At 28.3% G+C, this 27,116-nt stretch overlaps 1 protein-coding gene across 1 annotated transcript; it reads left to right on the forward strand.

Annotated features, from left to right (window-relative positions):
• On the forward strand, positions 1-25,968 carry LOC123298825 (paired box protein Pax-6-like). The gene is made up of 6 exons (XM_044880921.1): positions 1-175; positions 5,840-6,060; positions 22,067-22,385; positions 24,734-25,015; positions 25,397-25,727; positions 25,866-25,968. The coding sequence occupies exons 1-6, from the start codon at positions 1-3 to the stop codon at positions 25,966-25,968; spliced, it is 1,431 nt and encodes a 476-aa protein (XP_044736856.1).
• The last annotated feature ends 1,148 nt before the right edge of the window (positions 25,969-27,116 follow it).

Raw genomic sequence — 27,116 nt, forward strand, 5'->3', positions numbered from 1 at the left:
ATGCGAAGAAACCTTGTCGACCTTGAAAATGGTACTGAAAGAAGAACTATGTCAACAGCACGTGCCATCTACACACATACTTCATATAATATCACGTTACCTTCTGGCTCTGGTAATGGATGGCTGTTGGCTATGGCTATACTGAAAATTATTTTAATGAATTATTTGTATATCAGTAAAAAATTCAGTAGTTAATAATATCGTAATTGAACTGCATACTGTCAAGTAGTTGTCCCATTCAGTTGAATGCAAGTTATACATTTTGTATTGCAACATTTTAGTTGTTACATGACAATTTAACATGATTTTGTAATTTTTATAATATTCTCCACAAAGACTTTTACTTTTTTCTGATCATTATTTATTAATAAGTAAATTGCTTTAGGGTTACTTCTGTTTATTTATAAATTACTATTATTTCTTCAATTGTAGATATATGCATACAGATACAAGTTTATAAATATATTTTTTGGTGATATTTTTTCTAGATTCTATCCATATAATTATAATGTTACTTTGAAAAAAAAATCTATTTTACATGCAATTTTTGGAATAATTTGGGGTATAATTTTAAATTTCGACCATCTTCAAATAAAAATGCCATAAACAAGTTTTTAGAATCTAAGACGTGCACACATCTTCATGTTTTACTAAAAAAATTGTATTTTAAGGATATCATTACTTATAATTTTCTAAAAGTGTAGCAATGTATATGCAAAAAATTGTATTCCTTTCGCAGTTTTTTACATTGCAAGTGTAGCGCTTACTTTTTTTTATTTACAAGATATTTTTCTGAAAATTTATGGTATTAGATAATTTTTGAAGTCAAATACTTGTTTGATTCTTTAAAGAATGTAATTTTATAGCTAATTTTAGTTTTTACTGTATGAATTAATTGTAATATAAGTTTTGAAAAGGCATACTTTTGATTAACATTATATTTGGTTTGATCAGGAAATTTATTAAGACATAACATAAGAATTTCATGGTCCTCACTTTAAAGCTCTTAAAATATACTGGATATAAAAGAGAAAAAAATATTTTTCTAACTTTACTTTTCTTGAATCATTAAAACAGAACATACAAATAAATCGAATAACTCTGTCTAAAACTTACAAATCGTTTTGTTAATGTCCAAATAAATATCAAAACGACTGTTGTAAATATATTAATTTATCATGTATTAGTTAATATTTCTTACAAATGAACAACTGCTGCCTTTAAAAATGATTAATAATTTGCAAATTTATATATACATGTTCGCATTGTCTGTATATTTCTAAATACACATTCAGGTTTAACATAAATTTAAGAGGTGTTAAAGATAATTATTACTTGTTGAAATCATTTTTAATCATACTTTTTTTATCATATTAATATAAAAGATATTACCGACCTAAAATCTAGATAATATAGTATTTTATTATTAATTTGTGATGTTGTAGGCACGTGTTATATTTATAATTAAGAACTGTCAAAATTTAAAACAATATATTAATTTTTTATTTTATTTATAAATTTTAATAAACGATTTACTAAATTATTGTTATTTAAAAAAAGGATTGGATGTGTTAAAAAGAGATTTAAGAATATTATATTATGATAGAATAAATTAACAACAGATGCACACTTTTAGTATTCATCGACTTCTTTTTATCAAATCTAAAAGTTTGCCTTTATATAATTAGTTTTTTTGATTCAATGATGATTACGGTGTTTAAAAGAATCTAGCATAAGAAATAATGAAAGGGTTGGGCTGGACATAAGTCACAAAACACGCGAATATATCAGAAAATTGTGTATGCCATATTTTTAAATCTACATTAAAGTGGTGAAAGATTTTTGTGTGATAATCTATCTTTCTCGACAATCAAAATATCTTTCATCAAATGGCTTTTCAATTCTTTTTTCATAATCGGAGAAAAAAGAACTAGGTACATGAAATATAATCGGTAGAAGTATTTATATTGAAATCAATACTTTAAAAATTCTTAATTTGAGCTTGTAATTGTATCAAATAAAATAAAATTCTTAACTAATTCTTCCAGTTAAATATTGCAGTTACCCAGTTACCCATGCAGTTATAAATATTGCAGTTACCCCGCCTCGATGGGTAACTGCAATTTTAAAAGCAAAGACCCTTGCATTATAAACTTAACTTCATTTGCCAACACTTAAGTAGTGTTTCAATTGATCTATTTTAATGTATTCAAAAACTTTCATCCTTGTACTTCAAAGAATATTATAAAAAAAGATTTAGCGAAATCGGTTTAGCTGCTCTCGTGATTTGCGCTTAGCAACACATTCAGCGATTCATTTTTATATTATAGATATCATGGTTAATTACTTTACAAATATTTTATTTGGTTACTACCTATTGAATTTTTTTAAATTAATATTTTAAAATTAGAGCAGACAATGGTGATTTGGAAGTTTGTATTAAATATGTTAATTGCTCGGCAGTTCCAAGATTTTTATAATCATTCTACATTCAATGCAGTTTATTAAGAAATTGTATTTTAAAAGGTTCAGTACACACTTGACCAAATTTAATTTTTAATACTTTGTACTGATTTATATTCGTATATTTATTTTTTATTTTTAAAAGTAAAATTAAAAGCATAAATGGTAAAAAATAAACGTTTTCCGTCGAAAATATTAGATAATGAAACATTTCAAAGTTGTCCGTATGTGACCTCACATCATCAGAAACATCATAAACTATCAAACATTCTGCGCAGGTAGTAATAAACTTTTAGCAACCACTTATGTTTGGTTTGTGGCTTCATAGCTCTTACACTGATGAACCGATTTTAATTTTTTTTTCATTTGAAAGTAAATTTAATCGAAAGCTATGTTTCTGCTCAGCCGTTTAAAGACCATCTTGCTATAGGATGCGGAATCCTAAAGACGAACTTGATACATATTGCTAAAGACAATGACCGATCAAATTACTTTTCAATAAAAAAAATCAAAACTGTTTAGGAGCTACGATACCACAGTCAGGCACACAGATTCACAGATTGGCTGGAAACAAACAAATGAAGCTTTCATTTAAGCCCACATCTGTGATATAAGCCTATATCTCATATAAGAGTACTTCTAGTATTTTTAAAGTATAAGGTTATTTGTTTGTTTGTTATGATTTCTCGCAAAAACTACTGAATGCATTTGAATGAAACTTTACAATAATGTAGCCCATACATCAGAATATCACATGAGCTATAATTTGTAAAGATGATATATCGCTATATTAGCTTTATACGGTTAACACATTATTTTATAAGCTAAAATATATGTTTAACAATTGTCCATACCCTTTATCATTATATAGCATTATATAGTATGGTGGACGTTAATCGGCAATCGCGATTCTTTTGTATGAACAAAAGACAAAAGACAAATCCATACAACGCTGTTATCCGTAATAATCTTTTGATACGGAATCATTAAAAGAAATTTTTATAGGGACATTATTATTTATAATTGAAATCATAAATAGAAATTAGTGATCTTCTTAAATATGAGCATATGACAATTTAATGAATTACAAAGCCATTAGCAACATATAGAAATATTTTTATTATAAATTGTGTACAATGTAAAAGCTACTCCAGTTATATAATAATATCGGCCGGTAATAGAGGTATTATTGTCGGTATTATAACAGGAATGTTGTAATCTTTATTAAATAATTTTTTTCTAAATATTTTTTTCCCTATATATATAACACACGCAATAAACATATAACAATTTTGTGTTTAGATTAAATGATTAAGTTTTTAAAACAGCATGTAAAACAAAAACGAAATATATGCGGCTGTCAGAATATGAAGAATGAAAACAATGTTTAACAAATAATTTTTAAATAGTGAATTTCTTTCGCTATGTTTTGTGAAGAGCAATTATAGACCGGATGCTCATCGACAGAAAAAAAAAAAATGGTCACATCGCAATCGCCTATAACCGTTTGACTACTGACTGGGAGATTGCAGGTTCGAATCCAGAAGGCGACAGTCTGTTCAATTATAATTAATGGTCCGGTAAATTGATCACATTGTCGTCGCTTGGATAAGAACGAAGTAACCGACTCCACCCATATCTTAAAAAATGTAATTGTATATTCGTATGTAATTTAAAATAAATAAAGATTAAAAATAATCATGTGGGTGGCCTCTGTTATAGATGGATGTCTAAAAGACGCAGGTTAAACCCCATTATTATTATTACTATTATCCTATGCAAAAGTAATCATGGTTCGCCATATTTTTACTTTTATTCTTCCAAACCCACATCGTCTCATTTATCCTAAGCAGGTTCGAAGGTATTTCTCATAATTGCCAACAATTTTATTCCTTAATTTTCTTTTAAAGAAGAATTTGAGCAAGTCAAGCTCATTGCTTCGAAGAACTAGAAAACAGGTGTATTTTGCTTTATATTGCAAATTGCAAATTGGTTACATAAAAAACAAGAGGTTATATGCATTTTATGTAAGAAATATAATGAAATAAAAATGCAAGTTAGTAGATATTTTGTTTTATTTCTCGGAACAGTTCGAATGAATGGAATTAGTTGCTGTGATATTCCCAAACTCTCACCAAATGAATACCGCAAAGTAGTGAACGTCGTCTTATTGTGGCTCTGACCGTACCTTTTAGAGACAACAACATTTGACAAATTTACGAAAAGTTGATCGTTCAGCCAACTTATTCCAAAATTTCACCAAAATATTCCAAATTTACATAAAATAAGTAAATAATGTATCAATCGTTGGCATGCACATACAAACCATTTTTTTGTCAATAAGCCGCCGGTCTGTTATAGAAAGAAAAAAATATGTACAACTTGTTAGTTACCTGCCAACTACTCTTTTTTGCGTTTTCATGACTTATGTACTACAGGTATTTTTATAAATTAAATCTTTTTTAGTTCTAATTTGCTGTCATATTCCTTTCTTTTTTATGATTTTATATATCAATCAAATTTCTTGTTAATATTATTTTGATCATCAGTTTTAAGTTATTATTTTCCGAAATATCAAATAAATTCGAAGAGGCACCGTTCTTTTTGTTGTGTTTTTGTTTTTTCTTGTGCTTATTCTGCAGGTTTTTTGTTAATAAAACGAAAATATTGCATACCAGAGCCTAATTAGTCCCGTGCTGTATAGTCTCGACATAAAATTGCATTTTTATAAGACGGTTGAGATAAAGGCAGTCAAAAAGTCAGATATATTTACAATAATATTTGGACATTTTTATTCTGGTGTTGGAGCACCACACTAAAATTTCTTAAACGTTTCTACATTTGTATAAAACTACGAGAATTTTACTATAAAATCAATTTCCTATCTTTTTTTTTAATTATTTATATATGTTATTTTGATTTCTTTTTAATTTTATCATGTTTCCTAAATGGCACCAATACAGACTTGCTGAAAACGAACATTTAAATTTCAAAATGTGGCTTTTTGATGCACTTTAAATTAATTAACAGATAAAATTAATCATAATTGTTTATAAATATTTTGCTCAAGAATAAATAGACAGATTCATACTCAAATGTTTAATAAAACAATTTTTAATTAAATCAGATTGATGTACTGGTATGGCTTTTAAAAGTACGATCATGGCTACTTTCCCCAACATTAATAAATTCTGAACTTTCCTAGTCAGAGATTAAAAGTGCATGTTATTTTTGAATCATCCTTGATCTATTTATCTCACAAAAATTTATCATTTTTCGAATTCTAAATGATTAATTTACTTAACAAGCTGAAATCATTTTTTAAAAATGTAATAAATTACAATATATTCAAATCAGTTTTTTTTTTTGCTTACAGGCCAAGCCGGTGTAAACCAACTTGGTGGTGTCTTTGTCAATGGTCGACCACTTCCAGACTGTGTTCGACGCCGTATTGTTGAATTAGCATTAATGGGTGTACGACCGTGTGATATATCACGTCAATTACTTGTATCACATGGTTGTGTTTCAAAAATTTTAACACGATTTTATGAGACTGGATCAATTCGACCAGGGTCAATTGGCGGCAGTAAAACAAAGGTAATAAATAATATCAATTTACACATTTTATTTTAAGTGTCTATGCATTTTTTTAAATATTATTTATATCTTGCTATATTAAAACTGCAAAATGATGTTGAAATGAACAAATCTGATTTAGAAATTTCAGTCGATTTAATAACCTAATATGAGTCATATAGTATATTTCAAATTATAAATTATCGTCACCAAATACAGTTATATTATTGTATCAAAAATACAATCAAAAAATACTTAGTTGATTTGTGGCAGTTTAGCCACTTTTTCACTTGGATTAAATGGTTAAAGACCCACTAGATACACTGATATCCTTTTGTCAGAGTTTGTTTAAAGTTCCAGTCCAAAAACTTTTGTCTAGATCTCAGAAAATGATTTTCTGCAAGTTTGTTACTTTTTATGTTAATGTTTAATCAGATCCCTCAACATATAGCAAATTTTATCAAGTAACGCCTTCGATCAAGAGTGTGACCAGGCGGACTTGACGTATCGGCATACTTTTTGATATAATAATTTGTTAATGAAATTTTCAAAATTTAAAAAATAATACTAATTTTCGTGAGACATATCTAAAAACACTCTCCATTAAATTTCCTTTAAAAAAAAAATCGGTTTATCCGTTTAGGAGCTACGATGCCAGACATACATGTAAACTTATAACACTCCCTTTTTCATGGTTCGAAGATAAAAAAAGAGAAAAAATTCTTGGATCGAAAAAAAAATTTCTTCTGGCAAGTAAAATTTCGTCGCGCAAGAAATTCTATTCATGTCTCAAGCAAATTTTCTATTTCCTACTAATAGTATTGAGCCAAGAAAACCATTTGTTCTTCTCTAATAGCTATACATTTTCTTACGCACCCCCCTGTATTTATATGTAGTAAGAGCGACCGCAACTGACTGGAGTCTAGGCTTAAGCAATTTGCAGCTTTTATTTTAATTTGAATGCAACACTGTTATAGAAGTGCTAATTTATATCTTGATACAAAAGTGCAAAATATCTGTTTAAAGAGCTATTTTCTGTTGATGGATTATTATTTTTATAAAAATAAATTGACAGCTGATTCTAATAAAAAATTTGGTTATTAACGACAACGCGGAGGTGGAATATTATATTATGAATATATAAAAGGTGGAGTAGGTATTATTTTTTGTTGATGGTGTATAATTTAAGATGTTATAAAAATTAATGTGTGAAAATTAACGTATATATGATAAGTATATGTTTGTAGTGTGCGCATCTATATCTAATAATCAAATCAACTAACCAAAAAAGAATATAAGACGATTAAGTGTGAATGAAATGAATCATTAAAACGATTCATATCGTCACACAATTTGTTTATGTTAAAATATATACAAGGTGTCCAGAATTGTAAACACTATTACTAAGTATCGAGATGGTTTCAAAACATATATAATACATGTTGTATATTATACTTCAAAGAAGCAACACTTTTATTATATACACTTGCCATAAAAAATTGTTTCTTTAAATAACATTAAATATTTGCAAAATTTCAAACAGTTGTAGGTATTTCCGCATAAAATGGCCTAATCTACTCCTAATCTAAAACTCATTCGAAAGTTTGTACTTTGTAGTTTTGAAATACAGGGTTAAACTTTTTTTTATCGTCATTACTACCGATTTGTTCCAAGATTTAATAGGATGAGAAAAGTTATCTTAAATTTTCTAAGAATTTAAAAGCCAACACTGGATGCAAAAATTATATGTATTCGAAGGCTTATTCAATTTCATTACTTGATTTCAAAACTTACAACATTAATTTTTAATCAGATGAAAAAGTACCCAATTTTAGGCAGTGCGTAACTTTGCCAAAAATGGTTCCAATACCATTTTTTTCTATTGTGAGATGGGGGGAGTAATATGTAACAATCTGGTGATTCTTATTTCCTGTTGATCGTCTGGAAGATCAATAAGATCCATGGATACCATCTCAGATATATTACTTTGGTTAGACTAACAACCCATTACTCTCAGAAAGTAGATTTCATGACGCCAATCAACTTTTTCAACTGCAACCTCTTACAAACTCTTATTATCATATTATCATACGAAGCTTGCAGTAATCACTTTTAGATAAGGCCTTATATTGCGACCTGTACGTGTTTTACTATAGATACTTTCATAAATAATATTGACTCATAAAACGTATCATGTTTTTTGGTATCAAAAAAGTTACCGAAAATTGATTGAAATCCTGTAGATTTGACGCAAGACTATTTATTAAATATATTTTATATTTTGACTTGAAAATAATTGTTATTTTACTCATTAAAACAAATAGTACCTATTTCACACTAATATGTTGTGAAAACTGGAATAAATCTAAGTATAATAAAGGTTTAATCTACGTAGGTGTATTCGGTAGATGTTTGAAGACGTAATAATTTTGACCTCCATGTAATGTACAGTAGATGGACATCATGGATATCATTTTGTTTTAACTTTCTTATTGATTTATGAAGATATTTCAAGAAAATAATAAAGCTAGAACATCAAAGTTCATACTAAGAATACATCTACTATCAAAGAAGGAAAACACCCCACTCTTTTACGCAAAAGAAATTTTCTAACGTAGTTCATTTGTTTTTGTTTTTCATTGGAGGGTATACATAATATGTACACCAAAAAAACAAATCACGGATATTCCTTTAAGACTATCCTAATTTTCAATGTTAATTGTTATATTTGAAAATAATTGTATGTCATTTTTGTACGGTTAACGCTTATACGCAAAATAAAATTCTTCAGTGAATACATTGGATTCGATGACATCAATGCCATTGTTTGGGTTTGCTTAGTTTCACTTCAAGTCTCGGTAAAGTTCGCGTTTTGTCTGTATGTTTACTAACCAAACTATGAAAGTCGGAACGAAAATCACATCAAATACGGTAAGTGGCTCGAACAGAGCACACAAGAAGAAAAAAATAATTTTTAAGATATTGTTAGGCCCTGGACAGCGTTATCCTTAAAAACGTGGCTATAGCACACTAAATCAATCAAATTATTATTATTAAGTAATGATATTTTAAATAACCTAATTTAAAATATTTATTCATTAAGCTAGTTACTTATGTTAGCAATCAAAATAATTGAATTGAGGTCTAAGTTTTAATCCAACGACATGGTTTTAATTATATTTTCTTGTCAGCAAAATTAACATTTAATATTTCCATTTTTACGTCAGAATATGTAATATACTGACCTAGAAATTTTGTATTTAAAGACATTGGAAATTAATTAGATTATACAGTGATTATACAACTTGAACATCAATTCGATTATACTGTGATTATTATAAACTAAGTTTTAAAAACTATTAACTTCAAACATCAAGTCAAACAATAAAGTGATATTATCAAACAATAAAAAAGTCGTATTCATTAATAAGGATTCATAAGGTCTCTCCTTACTAAATAAAAGACCTTTGGTGGCAGCATCTTCCCCTGGACCAACCAGGTACACGACAATATATCAAATACAACTTGTTTAAGACTAGCACCTACTTTTTTGCAAAATATTTTTAGTGAGTAACTTGATGTAAGATGTCTAATGGCAACGATTACTGCACTATATAGTAATCAACTTAACCAGTGTTCATTATATTTAGTTCACACTTAGACTGTCTACATAGAGGTTGTGATGAAGTTTTACTAAATTTTTTTCAGTTCAATTTGTTAAGCTCATAAAATTTATACAACCATCAGCGTTGGCATTGATGTTTTAATTAGATATTTTAAAATAAATTTAAATAAAATTAAATGTTATGTGTTATTATTTCATGACGAATTGAAGAAACTTACAATAAATCACACTATTAATCGGTCAAGAAAAACCAATTTACTATTACCATTGCCATTTTTAAAAAAAGATGGTCATAAAAATGTCAATATATAATCATGAATCATATTTTTGTTCAAATTTGCATATTATATTGTGTATGATATGCTCATAATTTATGTGAAAATTCAAAATTGGCATGAAATTAAAATAATATAATCAAGAATTAGGTAAAGAACAATGAAACTTAAAAGAAAGTAGTTATGAAATATTCGGTATTGTTTCTTTTGAAATAGAATGGTCTAATTGTTAAATATTGAATTATATGATACTACCAAAAGTAGCTGTTTGCATTATTCTGCATAGTAAATTTGTATGTTTTTAAATTAAAAAATTTACAGAAATAAAAAAAAAAAAATATTCTTATTGTGGTACTAAAACGCGCAGGCACAAATATTTATGTTTGTGATTCTAGTTTTTTGGTACATATGTCTCCTCAAAAATTTTCCTTATTCTCGTTCATACAATAAAATATATCAAGAAAGTATTGGTATATAAATAACTAGCTGTTACCCGCCCGCTTTGCTGGGCAACATCCCCACTTCCACCCCTCCCTCCACATTTCCTTGCGTTGGATAACAGTTTTGTAATGTACACGTCATGCTCTTTTATTTGATACCCCACTTAGGTATATTTGTAAATATTCGATATTTCCTTCCCACTTTCTCGCTACACCTTTCTACCCTCCGCAGGTTAAAAAAATTTTTTAATGTAATTTAAAACATTCTGACCAAGTTTTGAACTATTAAAAGCCATAATTGAAAAATATGAATTTTTTATTCATGTACACCCCCGCAACCCCCCCTTGTGGGTGGAATTTCGTAAAATCCGTTCTTAGCTGACCTCTACTTGGCAAAAGGAATATTCCTCCCAAATTTCAAGTCTCTAGGTCTTATAGTTCCAGAGATATCGTGATGAGTGACTATCTATCTATCTATCTATATCTATAGAAAGTCTCCTATATATTTATAGATTAATCAGTGATCCAATAAAAAAAATCATTTATAGAACTATTTTACTTGAGGCAGCACGAGCGCCATGACAAGTTCAGACTTGGGGAAGAATTTCATGAACGTAGACGAAAAATAATAATACAATTTTTCAATATCTGCCTTTTCAATTTTCGATATTTTGAAAATTACTCCAGATATCGAAAATTTTTTGTCATATTATAAATTTTTTGTTTTCAATAATATATTAAGATTTTCCACCAACTAGTTTTGGAGAAATCTATTAAAACATTATGCATCTACCGTTTCCCCATAAAACCAATGTTTAAATATGCCTATACTTTTGAAGTCATTTATTTATTTAAATAATCGGGAACCCCCTCCCCCCTAAAATTTTCAGAATTTATTTAGACTTAGTTCAACTTCATATAAAAAAAAAATCAAACCTTTTATCCAAAATTTTTGCTCGTATATCCTTAAAGTTGTTTGCGTGCTATGGGCTTAGTGTTAGAAAATGCTAAATTTTTGTATACTTCTTAAAAATATTATAATACCATTACCATTAAAATTTGAAGTACCTATTCTATTAGTGCTTCTTTTATCTAAAATTCGATCTCAATTATAAGAGAAAACTAACAATTAAATGGACGGTGAATTTTATCGACTAATAATAAATAATATGCTGTAAGGTGAACGCTTAAACACTCATCAACTGAGAACATCAAAATCAAGGGAAATGGTGTTAAGTAAATACTATATTAAAATTGATTCTTTTGAGTTCTGAGTTCAAGAAAACTTTCAACCCTTCCGTAAATTATTCTAATTACGCCGCCCTAGCATGTTATTACTTTTTACACTTTGTGATAATTTCAAATCATAATGTATAATATAATATTACATGTAATTAATTTCTGTAAAAAATATGTAATCCATCAAATATTTATTATGGATATATCAAATCACCACTTAAAAATAATAGTTAATATGCAAACCTAATTTCTATACGGGATTTAATCATAAAATGTGAATATTTGATTACTTTGCACTTGAAATTTGTGAACTAATCAGTTTTCACAATATTATTATGTACTTAAAATATTGTTGGTACTCTTTATTAAACAGTATATTAATCATATGTTTTCATATACTTTTTTATTTTATATGGTGCTTATTATATTTTATAGATAAATTCGAACACTTCATATATTAAAATGTGGACAAAGTGACAAACCTTAAACTTAACTGTAATACAGTTGAATTCAATTTTTGCACAAAAAATATTAATTTTTTTTTTAATGAGGAACAACGCTCTAATTTAAAATTTTCTTCTATCTGTAACGAAGTTGGAAGTACATTTAACTGATTTATTATTAGTGGTTGTTTACTATACACATGTATACGATTTTTATTTACTGTCGAAGTCTCTCGATTATAATTGACGTTTTATATAAGATACAAATGGCGTAAACTATATATAGACAAATATCTTGTCGAGTTAATCTGAATTAAAGAGAATTGGCAAAAAATATAATCGCACCAGGAGTCGATTCCGGACCTCTTAGATTCAGTCCAAGCGTAAACAAAATACATCCTTCGTTTATAATGAACTATCTATACTAATGAATATTATTAATTCATGTAGAAATTTGTTTATTAAATATTAATGTAAACAAAATGATTGATAATAAAAAGTAATTACCAATTTATAGAAATATTATACAGTAGCTATTGCATTTTTTTGTAATGTTTATCAATTATTATCAGTTATTTAATATGTAGGTGTACTCTTAAATTTATTTAAAATTTAATATTTCTACTAAACGTTGCATACTGTAACCACCAATATGTCTTTGCGCTTAAAGAAAACAAATCTTAATAAACTGTTTTATAGAGAGTAGGTCTATTTTTTTTTTTACGATTCCGTCAACATCATTTAACTACACATGATTTTGTTACCAACAAAGTTTTGACACCTTAAAAGTGCCTAATATTTGAGATGCTGAATACATTGACGCTTAAAAAATAAAATTAATCTGTTAAAAATTAATAATTTCATATACAATTTTTTATATAAAAAATGTTTCAGATTCATCCATAATGAAGCCAATTTCATGCGAATTTTCTGGAAGATAATTCATATTGATTTTGCAAAAGTTTTCAAATAGTTTATTGAAAATTGCCATAGCCAAAATTTACAATGTACATCATGGTCAAAGCTGAAATTTACAAAGTTTGCTCTTGTTTATCGTTGTTGTTATTTAACAAATAACAAATTTTATTATTGAAATATTTTCTGTAACTTTGGTGACCCTAATACTTGTACAAATATAAAGGTTAGGTACTACTAAATAATAACATGATGAGTTTATCATAGGATCAAATCTGTCCCCTATAATATATCCGGTCACTTGTTTCTGACACGGAGTAATATTTACATAAATAACACGCAATGTAATGAAATATTTATTGAATAATTATTATGAATATTAATTAGCGATACTAAAGCAAAAATAGTTTTAAAGATTAGTAAATTATAAAAACTTTAGTTTTTTCTATGTCTAACAATTTAGTTTTGGTGTTCTGGGTGGTATATACTACGCAAATTAACATGCGTCCTTTTACGAAGAGTGGGACGGGCGTGTTTTTAAACTAGATTAATAAATTAAAGTTAATAATTTTTGATAAAATTGGGGTAGAACTTATTTAATGATTTCGTAAAAATATTTCTCAAGTTTTGTGATAAGATACCTATTCCTAAAAAAGTGCATGTCTCGTTTGCACTACATTTCCGTCGCTCTTGAAAGTGGCAGATTTGGTGGTGATGACACACTATGCAAAATTTCAAATCGATAATCCTTTAAATAACGAAAATATTTTGAAATGCTGCTCCTAATCGCTAAGACCAATGCCTTCATCCACAATTGGCTCTTGATACAGCACAAACCTACTGTCTTAGAAACTATGCAGTAAAATATTAGTTTAAATGTTAGGAATGGTTTGTATGATAATTTATAAACCTAAATATTCCTTTGTTTGAAGTTTTTTTACAAAAAAAATTATTTTTGAAACAATAATCCACACGAGCTACTTTGAATTATATATTGAGCTATTTATAATTTTATTTTTTATCTAAATTCATGCATCAAAAACAATTGAATTACTGTATGGTATTTCATATAATTTTTTTTTTTTTAAATCAACACAGATCAGTATTGTCCACAATTTCTACAACGACTTTAATCGGATCACTTATCGATTAGAACTAAATATTAATGAAGTAGTGCTTAATATTTATACCTAAATTTTTGCAAAACAAATATGTGAATATTATACAATAATTATGTATGTCAATTTTCAGCGTATCTTCGTGATGCATGATATTTTCCAGTAATCCAAATATCTGATAAGAAATATTTCTTTTAAAAAATATTATAAATTCTTTCTGGTTTATAATGAAGTTATTAAAAACACATTTAATTTTTAGTGTAAACGTATCGATTTGTAATTAAGTTCGGTAATATATATACTATAAAGGAATTATGACTACCTACCTTTAATTATAAAGGCATTAAAAATTAAGAGAGTGTATGCATCATTTTTAGAGGATACATAAGTTATAGAACTTAAATCATTAATAAAAGAAGTTGTTAAATAAAAGATGTAAAATTCATTTTTACTGTTTATTAGGATTATACTATAATAAAGGAACTTTACTTAAATCTTAGGAAACTGGCTATACTGTGATTTTTCCCCCATTCCTGCAATTAATTCTGGATTCAATGCACAAAATACCTCGTTGAATTTTTGAATCCATCAAACATGCCAGTATAATAAATTTGGTGGAAGCGTTATATATAAAATTGGATCAAATTGGGTTTATACACTTTTAATCTGAAATAAAAGCAAAACGGTATGAGATACCAATATGATTCTTTTTTTAGTTTTAGACATTGGATCAAGGAATTTTTATTTAATAATTTCAATTTCAAAAAAAAACTAAGAACTGTTTTCTTTACTAAAAATACGGTTCATTTGCACTTCTAGATCAATAACCACACCAAACTGCCAATTTTTGTGGATGCAAATATCAACTGCAATCTTAACTCCAAATCGAAAAATGGACGATTTATATTTTCATGAATTAATGGATCTGCTTGAACTGTGTTAGCATATGTTTATGAATCGAACATTCTCAAAATTTAATTTTGTCTGTTATGGAGTATTAAAAGTATGCAATTCTACTGTAACAATAAAGCTATAGGATATATATTTATATAATCATAAATTCGTAATTCGAGAAAAAATGGAAGAAATTCTTAAAAGTTCTACAGTAGAAAGCTGTCCTTACAAATAACCTTTAAAAATTACGTAAAGAATATCACAAAAAAAATAATTACTGAATGTCCCTTTCTAGCTTAAAGAGGTGGTAGGGCTTTTGTGCTGTAGTTTTCTTTACCTAAACAAACCAACAACAAATGGGCAGGTTTTGAATAGGTCTCGAATATAATTATTAATTCTAGCTACCAAATAAGTTTCAATACGTACCCATAATCGGTACGAAAAAGTATTTTAAAATAAAACATATTGTCAGTTCCCATAACAAAACAATTTTCGTTTAGTGTGTAGCATGACTATGAAAAATTTCCGCTAGTATCTACATAGTGTACATGATGAGCAACGCCTACTAGCGCCATCATCGTCATTATCTATAAGCGTTCATCAGAAAATGGCCGACACATAACAAACATTGCACATAACTCGATATTTAAAGTATTAAAAAAAATGTCATATTTACATTTAGTTGACGTTATTAACATCAACTATGTATTGGGTGTATCAGGGTGTCTATCTATTCACAAATTATATCAGTGCTAGGTTTTATGTCCCCAATTTTTGTTTTACAGATTTTGAGCTAGCGCCAAAATATATCGGAATTTTTAAATAACTTGTGCATTAATTATTAATTTTCGATCAAAATTTTAGAATAACTGTACTATAATATAAAACAATGAAATAAAATTTGAAACCAACCAAACGTAGGTTTTGTTTCATCAAGTATTAGGCTTCAATTTCTTTAATTTTAGTACCATCAAACAATTCAAAACCACCGAAATTGGCAATGATTTAAAAAAATTAAATTTCATGTAATAATTTTTACTATAGAAAAAAAATCCAAAAAGGTCCATTTCAAAAGTCTTAAAATTTTTTAAAAACCGCTACAATACATTTAGTATAAGGCCCTTTACTTTTGTTTAAAGTGTTGATGTTTCTTTAAATATTTGCTAAATGTATTTTAACATTGTGTAATAATCAAAGTTTTATTTTTATTTAAAAATCAACGAAATTTGGTACTTTCTTTACAACATTAAAGCTACTCAAGCAACATACAAACAATATTAGTATAATTTGTTAGTTAAGATATCAAATAACTATAAGAATAAAGTAAAATTTTCCTATCTCTGTAAGGATTTAATTTAATTCATGTTAAAATGTGGCATATATTAATTATAACTTTAACTCCTTATATTAATAATTTCATAAATAAAAAATACAATAATTTTCTATTTCTGACTCAAAAAACTGATTTTTTATCAAGAATATTATTGATAAAAACTGAACTTTTTAAGACGTTAACGGGAAAGCCTGTTAGATGGGTGTCCTGAAGCACTTGATAGTTTAAATAGAATATATTCATAGACATACATTTAGTACTAGTTTTTTATTGCAAAATATCGTTAAAATGTTATCAATTTCAAATCAATTCTACATTTAATATATTACAATTTTACTTTATGTGACTTAAAATGTTATCCTAGATCATTAAAAATTGTTTTAAATTTATTACATTTTATTTCTTTTTATGTTTTCCAATTTAATTACCTTTTGAAACTATCATAGCTCAAGAATTTGTTGTATATTATCGTGGTTTTAGCTTATTCTATTATACCGAAAGTAATGTTTCTGGAAAATAAAAAAACTTTTAAAATCAGTAGTCAACAGTGAATAACAGTTATTTATTTTAATGAAAAATTTAAATTCTATAATTTTTATTTAAAACATTTTTTTTCACTTGCTTCAGTTGAGGTACTCTAAATTTTCGCCTATCTTCCACCATAATGTTGAGAACAGCTGGAAGTTTTGCGTAAAGTTTTTAATTCTAATTTTTAAATTAATTTAGGGTCTTCTTATCCTAATCCAAGCTAACCTTCGATTGGAATAGCAACGTAGAATTTCAAAATCTTATTTATCATTATAAACAAATTTTGTATAAATTAGATTGAATCTCTTGAGAATGAACGCAAGTTCGAAAAATTTTGAGATCAAATAAAAAAACTTGTAGTCATACACCAAAAATAAAATTATTTTTTATTATTTTAATTATTTATTATGATATAGTATGTACTGCCAAAAACCTAATATAAATTCAATTAATCTCATTTATCATTCTTTAAAAGTATCAATACTTAAACTTTAACTGGAATATTCCAACCAGATCAAATAAAGCTTCCATCTATCCTCATTCAAAATGAATGAAACATTTTGAACTGAAATTGAAGCCTTTAATAGGTTGTTAAAATATAAAGTCATGACAATGAAAAGTACTAATAATACTAAAAAATGCTTTGATTTGCTAAAGGGAGATGACCAACCTTTGAACGCAATCATTGATTGCTTATAACTTCTTCGTTTTTTAATCAATTTTAATTTCACTTTCAAATTTTGTCATAGTATCAAGTCTAGTTTTAATGGGTTATAATGGAAAATTCGACATTAGGCTTATCCTCTATTTTAGAACGAAAATTAAAAAAGATGTTTGTAATACAAGCGTGAGTTGGATATAATAACCATGTCTATGACCATAAAGTCACGTTAATAATAAGGGTGTCAAATTTTTCACGAATTCAACTTTATCATCTATTGCATAAATATAAAACAATATACATTGTCTATATATAATAACGCCCATTAAATAAAAAAAAAAATAGTATGTTTCTTTATTAAACAAACATTACTATTGCGCCAACACCAACACTTGTATTTCACACGTAAACTAATGTTTAACCTCTATATTATTCACCACAACGTGTGCATACATTAATACCTCCAGCTCTACCACCCATTTCTAAACATGAACATGATAGAATATTATGGTACAGAAAAAAGTTTTAAACACCTATTATATAATATTTGTTTAAAAAAAAGTATATAAATAAATAAAAAATTCTGGGCAACTTATGAATTAATGACTCGTTTTTTATTGCGTATTTTCAAACTACGTTATAGTAGCAGATATTCTACTGTCTTTTTTTTACGTTTGAACTCATCCCCATAAGATTAGCATCAACAAACAGTAATAAGGTATATTATAGTAATTTCTACCCGACATACTTAAGAATGATATATTAGTTTCGATGTATAATTTAAAGTTCTAATTACGTAGTAGTGCATTCAAGTCTCTCAATAGTTAACCATAATAAAGCAGATAAAAATTAAGAGCTTTGTTCGTTTAAGCATGTATGAGCATTACAACAGTCATTGATTTAAAAGCTCAAAATTTTTTTATAAGTAGACTACTTTTACTCAATGCAAATTTTTATGAAAAATATCATTGAAAATCGATACAAAATACATTTTTTTGATAATTTTCAATTGGAACGAATGAAAACAAATTAAAAATAAAAAATAAAAAAACTTTTTAATAGATATTAAACATATTAGCAATAACATAGAAAAGAAAAAAATACGAGTGTCTCCATTCATATAAAGGATGTATGAGCAGGGTAGATTTAAGGTTGAAATTATTTTTATTTTATTTTCAACTTTGATGATGAATTTTAGTATATCTTTATGAATGTGTACGAAAAATAAAAATAAATTTTTCAATACCTTGGTTTACTAAATATCGAAAGCTGAATAATTAAACAATATTTTCAATTTTCGATATTTTGAAAAATACGCCAGATATCGAAAAATTTTATTATTACTTTTCATCTTATATCGTCAAGTTATAACATAATTCACAATCAAAATATCAGTTTTTTAAATTTGTGCCCCCACTACCGTGCTCATACATCTTTAAGGCAATTTTAAATAAGCCTTGAGTTTTGATTGAGTTTTTGTATGAAGTTGGACTAAGCCTACACCAATTCTCAAAAGTTTAGGGTGGGGTACATAAGCTCAAAGCAAAGACTCACTTGGGCTTTTTTCCTCCACTTATTATTTATGCCAAGTTACTGCAGCTCGTCTTTATCTTTCTGTACTTCTTTGTTAAACTTAAAACAAGTCCCTATTTTTTCGCTGGACGCTGAATCCGATGTCAAAAAAACTCCTGAGAGTACCTGAGGACCTCGGCAACTTGATTTCAAAAGCAGACCTTTAAAAAAAATTTATTTTCAAATCATTATTTATACTATGTTATTTGTGCAAAAAATGTACGAAAATGCATTTTTTAAAACACAAACGAGCGAAATTATCTGCCGATAATCTGCAATGTTTATAAAGTTTATAAATATCTTCTAACATCTAGTTAACAAAACCGCATCTCGCTCCATCTTACTTTAGAAATTTTAGAGATAAAAAACTAAATTTCCTCGTCTAACAATGAGAAAACGCTAAAGAGTAATCAATTTTAAATTTCGCGGGTTAAAAACTTACATCATTAATAAATAGTAAAATATAAAAGTACGAGATCGTTTAGATCACCCCTTCTCGTTGACCATATACACAGGTCGAATCGAACTAAATGTTTAATGGTAGTTTATAGCTTGTAGTGGTGTATAGTAACACAACCAACTTGAGATTGTTACAATTGATAAGATAATATTTTTCCCGTTAATAGTGGCCGTGATGGATTTGTAATATTAGATATTATTACTTGATGCCTAATATATTTACTTAACCATCACTAATATTACTAACGATTCTAACATAACACGCAATTACATTTTGAAAAAAAAGAAATTATTATTATTATTTATTAATTTTTTTATTTTGTCTTTTTCCTTCTTTTTTTTTTGTCATTTTTATTTATTATGTTCAGTATATTAGGGTCAAAATTATATGTACTTTTTTTTGAATTTGATTCTTATCGCTCTGTAAGTATTTTCAATGCACACATTTTTTAATGTGTTATTGTCATCTATAAAATATGTATAATTGCTTCTGTTTTGTGGATAACATTATACATACATATACAGTGTGTCGCATTTAAGATGAAGACACCCTCATATATTCGTCATTTAAACGAGCAATTCTTATATATATATATCTATAAATATATATCAGCAATCTCGGAAATGGCTCCAATGATTTTCATGAAAATTGGTATGCAAGAGGTTTTTGGGGAGAATAATCGCTCTAGCTAGGTTTCATTTTTAGAAAATTTCGTTTTATCCGTGTTTTCAGGAAAAACTGAACCAAACTGTGTATATCGTAATTAACAAAACAAAGTACTTAACCGCGACATTCAAATTGGTATTTGTGTGGAGAAATTTTAAACGGTTCTTATTTGTGTGGAGACATTAGTTATAAAATTTGTATCTTTTTAATTCAAAAAATATAGAGCAAATCGATCATCCAGGTACTTCGTTACTTCAAGGAAGGTGGGTTTGAAATTTTGCATAGTAATATAGGGTTTTGGATCACATTTTTCAAATAGGGCCTATTCCTAATATTTTGCCTAGCATCATAGGTGGTTAGAGCTATTGAAATAAACTATGAGAAACGTTGCTAATATATTTTTTACACCTATATACCGATTTTCATGAAAAAATTCGCATTTTTAATTATTTCATTATTTTGGTCTTTACTCAAAATTATTTCAAGTTTATCAAAATATTTAAATTGAAAAATAAGCTTTTATAACTAGTGTGCAATGGAATGTAAAAACTGGACAAATTGATAATTTAATAGTGTTATGTATTCAAATATTTCAATAAATTTGAGTCAAGAACAAAATATGAAAAAATTAAAAATGCAAATTTTATCATGAAAATTGGTATACGGGTTTTTTTCGATATCTCTAACCATGCCTGACGCTAGAAAAAATAGTAAGAATCAGCTCTATTTGTTAATTTGTAGTAGACTGAGAATAAAGTTCTGATTCCGGTTAGGTATCTTAAAAAAGGTGACTCACCACCTTGTATGACTGCGCAAAATTGTAAACCGATATTCCTATAAATAACGAAAATATGAGGGTGGTTTCATTTTAAATGCGACACACTGTATATCATGTCATATAAAATCTATATGATTCTGGTTATTATATTTTACTGTCAGCTTCTTGGACATCATATTTTAAACGTTTTTATTAGGTTGGATTGAATGTCTGAAACTCCTACAATCCACTCTCAGATCTTATCATGATTTGCACCGTTTTATTACTACAATAATGCAAAAGTGCAAATCGAACCTTATGTTGAGTTGAAATTCCAGCATGTCATTTGTTGCAAGTAAGGCGATTGTTCATAGGTAACTTATGCAATTATTAAATACATGTCAATTCTAATTCTAAGCCTTGTTTCATGCCAATGTGACTACAGGACAGAGATACAAGGCTTTTAGTCAACATAAGACGCTTGATTAGAGTCTGCAGAGTAGGAGATGGTAGGTAGAGGCCAGCGTTGTAGTCGTAAAATTATAGCAGAAGGTATACGGTATTGAACCGTAAAATTTAGAAGATATGCGCTACAAATATACAGGGATTAATTTGCTCAATTTTCAATAAGTAGGTGGTAAACGCTAGCTTATCAAATTAAATCACAAGGTTATCGTATTAAACCACTGTATACGCTTCATTACCATACTGTACCTCCATTTCCGTACACAAGCAAGATGGTTAGGTTAGGTTAGAGTGGCTATCCTGGAGTGGGACACACTTAGACCATAGGGTCCGTTGTGAAACCGTAAATGGGTTGGCCCGCCCTCGGTCACTACTCTATGAACCATTTGGAGCTGTTCAAGAACAGAAGGAGAGCTTTGACGTAGCCTGACTTTAGGTCGGAGAGGTCGTCAAAGAGAGGCTGGCACCACTGTGACAGCTCCTGCAGTAGACAAGCAAGATACTTTCTACCTTCTTTTTTTCTAGGAGATAAATAATCAAAATTAATTACCTTAAACTTATAACCTTTCCCCTCATAAAGTAAAAAAATCAAGAAAAACTAATAACTAAAACAATAAATTTTCGTTTTGTTTACAGCAAGTTGCAACACCAACAGTTGTCAAGAAAATATTACGTTTCAAACAAGAGAATCCCGGTATGTTTGCATGGGAGATACGTGATCAATTATTAGCACAAAGAATATGTGATCCAAATAGTATACCATCCGTTAGTTCTGTTAATCGAATTTTAAGAAATAGTGGTGCATGGACTGAAGCTGATCTAATGCCGAGCAATCATCATTCACAATCATCAAATCATAATGGATTGCCAACATCACATCATTCGCATCATCATCACCACCATTTAAATAATTCATCACTTACAAATGGACATCATATTCACACATCTATGGCAGGTAAATTTAGATTTTTTAAATTTATATTGCTTATTTTAAGTAGCGGACTTGTATAAGGACACTCTTTCATCCAGGACAGAACACCCAGTACCCACACCAAACCTGCATGAAATTATATTAATCGCAAACCCCTTTGAAAAGTGTTATGAAATTGACAATTATTGGTCATTATGTTCGATTCAAAAAGCTCAATACTGAAGTAAAACATGCGTGTCTCCTACTATTATTACTCATGTTGGGCCACTCGTGTTCGTATATCACGCTGCCTCTTCTTCGAATATTTCTAAAGTTATAGATTTTAAAATAAGTCATTCACGCACAAAAATAGTATAAATAATATTCAGAGTCAAAATCAAATAGATAACTGTTCGATCAATTAGATTTTTATCGTTATTTAATAGATACATACATAAAAACTTTATAGCAAAACTATTCGAGGCGGGATAGATCCCTAACCAAAAAAAAAAAAAACTAGGAAATTAAGCAAGACTTAACGAGAGTTCATTTAAATAACATCGAATTCGTATTCAACAACAAAAAATATCTACTAGATGGCAATTTTAAGCCAAAATAAGCATTTCAAAAGAACTTGAACTACATATGCTCTCCGCTGAGATCCTACGCCTTTTTCTGAGTAGGTTAAGTTTGCTGAATGTTCCTTGGAGTTCTAGAAACCCTTCACAAAAAGTTTCCTTAAAATTGGTACTATTTGCCCACTTTTCCTATGCATTCCGGCTAAAGTATTTGACTACTAATAATTAAGATCAAAAATATTTCAAAGTAGTCATTGGTGGAAGATGCGCACACTTTATCTGTTACAAATGTCTATATTGTTTTTAAAACAACATATTAACATCAATTTATGTCTTTTCGTAACTAATTAACTCGTGGGTGCCTCACAAGGTGTATTAATTTGGAAACAAACAAAATTTTTTTGTATAAATAATAAATTATTCTGTTGCAAAAATATTTGTATTATAAATTAATTTATCGCTCCGTATAAAAATAAAATGTCAAAACCTTTTTTGTGTTTTTATTTACGAAATAGATATTTTTTATCTGTTTATCTAATTCTAACAAAACGGGTCATTCATTAGTTTTTTGGAGGGTTAAAATATATTATCTTTTGTTAATGAAATACTGTTTTGGCTACTTAACATTCTATTTAAAAAAAAAATTGTTGTAACTGATTACAAAGGGCTTTGTTATTCTTGTTTTTCAATAATTTTTTTTTTTCCAAAGACAAAATTAAATGAAAATTTTAATTAGAAAATCCAGCATAAAATTGAGACTCGAACTTTTTTATAAGAAAAACTTTATACTAATTTTAAATAGAAAATGAAGAAAAGTTTTTTTCCTTTCTCGTCGTATATTCTGAAGTAGTTTTTCTCGAAAGTCAATACTGAAAGCACAGAAAGAAAGACATACAAAATATACAAAAACCACATACCTATTACCATTTATAATATTAGCCTTCAAAACCCCTCCAAAGTATTTACAAAGTATTTAGAAAATGCGTTGCTTCGTAATTTTTCCTTTAGGGTGCTATACAGCCCTAAAGTTGCAAATTTGAAACCATATTGAATGCATGGAATGGATTTTCTAAATTCTTAAATCAAATACATACTTGTTTTATTCTTTCAAAAATTTAATTTTAGCTACTTTTACTTTTTCTGTATTAATTAATTGTAATGTACGTTTAAAAAATACATCCTTCTGATTTAGTAGTCAACCCAATATATGCGTACCTACATTTGGTTTGATCAGGATATTTATTATGACAACATAAAATTTTCTTGTACTAACTTTAAATTATCTCTATTATCTTTAACTTCTGATACCTCGCTTCCACTGATAACCAACTGATGATAACTCACTTCCACATTTTGTAAAATGAAAAAAATTTTGCTAAAATAAAAAATACAAATTGACAAATTGTAAAAATATTTTTGCATATTCTCAAAATTCATGGTTTTGGTATCGTTTTTTGCGGCAGTTTTTTGGGTTTTGTTACTCAACCAGCAAACAAATCCGGACGATAACGTGCGATAAGTAATATAGTTCTAGAAATACTTCAAAATTGCAACTGAAGATCCTTTTAGAGAAAACCTGCCTGTAAAATGTAGATAGACTAATATCTTTTAATTACACAATTAATATTTACATGACCTCTCAAATTGCAATATATTATCCCGTTCATATTTTAATAAACCGTTTTCTAATTTATTAATCCTGTCATCTTGTAAACAATAAATTTATTATTTTTATGGTTCATAATAAAACAAACACAGGTAACACAATCAATTTTATAAAATATTAACCATAACTTTGTTTTCTTTGTTCAACAGATTCGACCGCATATCCAATAAAGCCTTTATCTACATCGTTAACCAGTGGTGTAACAAGGATGAATACATTGTTTCCGGCACATATATCACCAATGCAGATACCACCAGTAACAACCATATCAGAACCATCACCTGCACATAGTTTTACAAGTAGTCGTATTGCTGCGTTACAACATCAATTACATATTGCTACATCCACACCAATTCCATCAAAATCATCACCATGGTCTGGACTTATATTACCGTGTCGACCACCACCAACTTATTTAGCATATCCTTCAGGTTAGTTAACATCGAAAAATTAATTACCAATAATTTCTCCTCAATTAGAATGCTTAAAGACGTTACTCGGCCAAGTGATGAAATTAACATGAACGTTTCAAATTTTTCGAGTGAATTCTATTAGAATTTGGGAAAATTATTTCTTATCGTGTTCTAATATTGAACCTGAGAAAGAAAATATTAGATTTCAAAAAGGAATCCCAGTTTTCTAACGTATTTTGATGTGTTGGAATCTAAATAACAATATTGGCTTGTATTTGTTTTCAAAACTGTAGAGTAACGTTAAGTATAACTTCTTTTATACACGCTCTAATTTTCCAAACCAAAATCAATAGTTCTGTTTTTAAAAGTTGTTTAAATTTGCTAAACTTTTTGTTATAGATTTAACAACACAACGCTTATCACTTATTGAATCATCACCATCATCAACATCATCAATCAGTAATCATCATCATCATCAACACAGTACCCCCACCACACAATCAGCAAATAGTATATTCGGTAAACATCATCAAACCTCTCTAACCTCCCTATCAATCAACAATAACAATGAGAATACATCAAGCATAACAAGTGATGATTCCAATTCCGAAAAAAGTGACATTGATGAAATTGTGATAAGTGATTCATCTGTGAAATCATCATCAGATGAACATCCACATCATCGTTCTCCAGCAGCTCAACAACAACAAGTTGAAAAGAAGAAGAATCCGTATTCAATTGAGGAATTATTAAAAAAACCTTATAAAAAGATCGATAAAACAAAATCAAATGTATTTATTCAACAACCGTGTGGTGTATTGATTGATAATCCATGTTCGTGTCAATTATTACCAAACGCTCCACGTAGTCATAACAGTTGTGAATCAACAACAACAATTGACAATTCAACAAACAATCTTGTCACTCGCCATATTTCAGAAAGTTCTAGTAGTACCGTGTCATCAGTATAAACTAATTTTGGTCTCAAATCTTTTGTTATTTATTTTTTAAGAATAATTTATTATACATTTTTTTTGACTGTACATATCTTAAATATTAAGCATTTTTATCTATTAAGGCCATTTAATTGATTTTAGATTGATTTTTTACATTGATTTAAACACCAGTCAATCTTAGGGTTAAACAAAAAATATAATTGTATCACCTAGATGTAAAATATTCTGTATTATTTTTTTACCACGGATTCTTAGATTTCTTTGGTAATTTTACTTAATAGTGTTTTACTCGCTTCCTTGGTGTGTATACTACTTTCTTGGTTGACAGAGACGGGACGCTCCGCTTAGCGCAGCGGGGCAAAGAAGAGGAAGCAGGAATCTCAAACTTTCCACCCTTGTAGTATAATATACTATTTTTCACCTCCGGGCAGAAAGTGACAACTTTCTGCCCACTGTGCAAAACGAAGTTGCCGCTTTCCGTGGTCGTCGGGAAGAAAAATAGTTTACACACCACGGGAGCAAGTAAAAAATGTCTCAGATTTCATGTTTATTGTCGCCCGAAGCGATAGGTCTGTAATATACTATTTCTTTATTTTCGGCCCAAAGTGCGTACTTGCTGCTTCTGTTGGGTGGCCGAAAGTCCTACATTTATGCTTTAGTACCAATGCATAAATGTCGGACTGAAAATAAAGATGAATGGTATACATCACACGAGCAGAAAGTTTGAGGCACCTGAACTGCACGCGATGATGTTCTCAGCTTCACCTCGGCAATCTTCTTCCCTTTGGTACCAAAGCATAAATGTCGGACTTTTTGCCTCCCAACAAAAGCAGCAACTACGTACTTTCGACCGAAAATAAAGAAAAATAATATACATGACACGAGCAGATAGTTTGGTAGGCCTGAACTGCGCGCCATGATGCGCATCCAATCGCGTAGTGCAGGAATCTCAAACTTTCTGCACTTGTAGTGTACTATATTAATTTATACCTTTTTTTTATTTATTTCTAATGAATACATATTTTGTGACATTGTATATTGACTGGCCTTTAAGAACCATTTTTATTTATTTCATATTGTGCCATAGTTTTAAACTGTATTTATTTTTAATTATAATTTATAAAATCTGTAAGAATTGATTTTGGTCGGGTCAGTAGAAATAT

This window comes from Chrysoperla carnea, chromosome 4, assembly GCF_905475395.1.
Source record: "Chrysoperla carnea chromosome 4, inChrCarn1.1, whole genome shotgun sequence".
Lineage (NCBI taxonomy): Eukaryota > Metazoa > Arthropoda > Insecta > Neuroptera > Chrysopidae > Chrysoperla > Chrysoperla carnea.

Excerpts from the sequence above, each read along its gene's own strand:
- LOC123298825 (XM_044880921.1), top strand. The coding sequence starts at position 1 with ATGCGAAGAAACCTTGTCGACCTTGAAAATGGTACTGAAAGAAGAACT. Across the intron at positions 6,061-22,066 it reads TTGGCGGCAGTAAAACAAAG|CAAGTTGCAACACCAACAGT; the intron begins GTAATAAATAAT and ends TTTTGTTTACAG. Across the intron at positions 25,016-25,396 it reads TTATTTAGCATATCCTTCAG|ATTTAACAACACAACGCTTA; the intron begins GTTAGTTAACAT and ends TTTTTGTTATAG.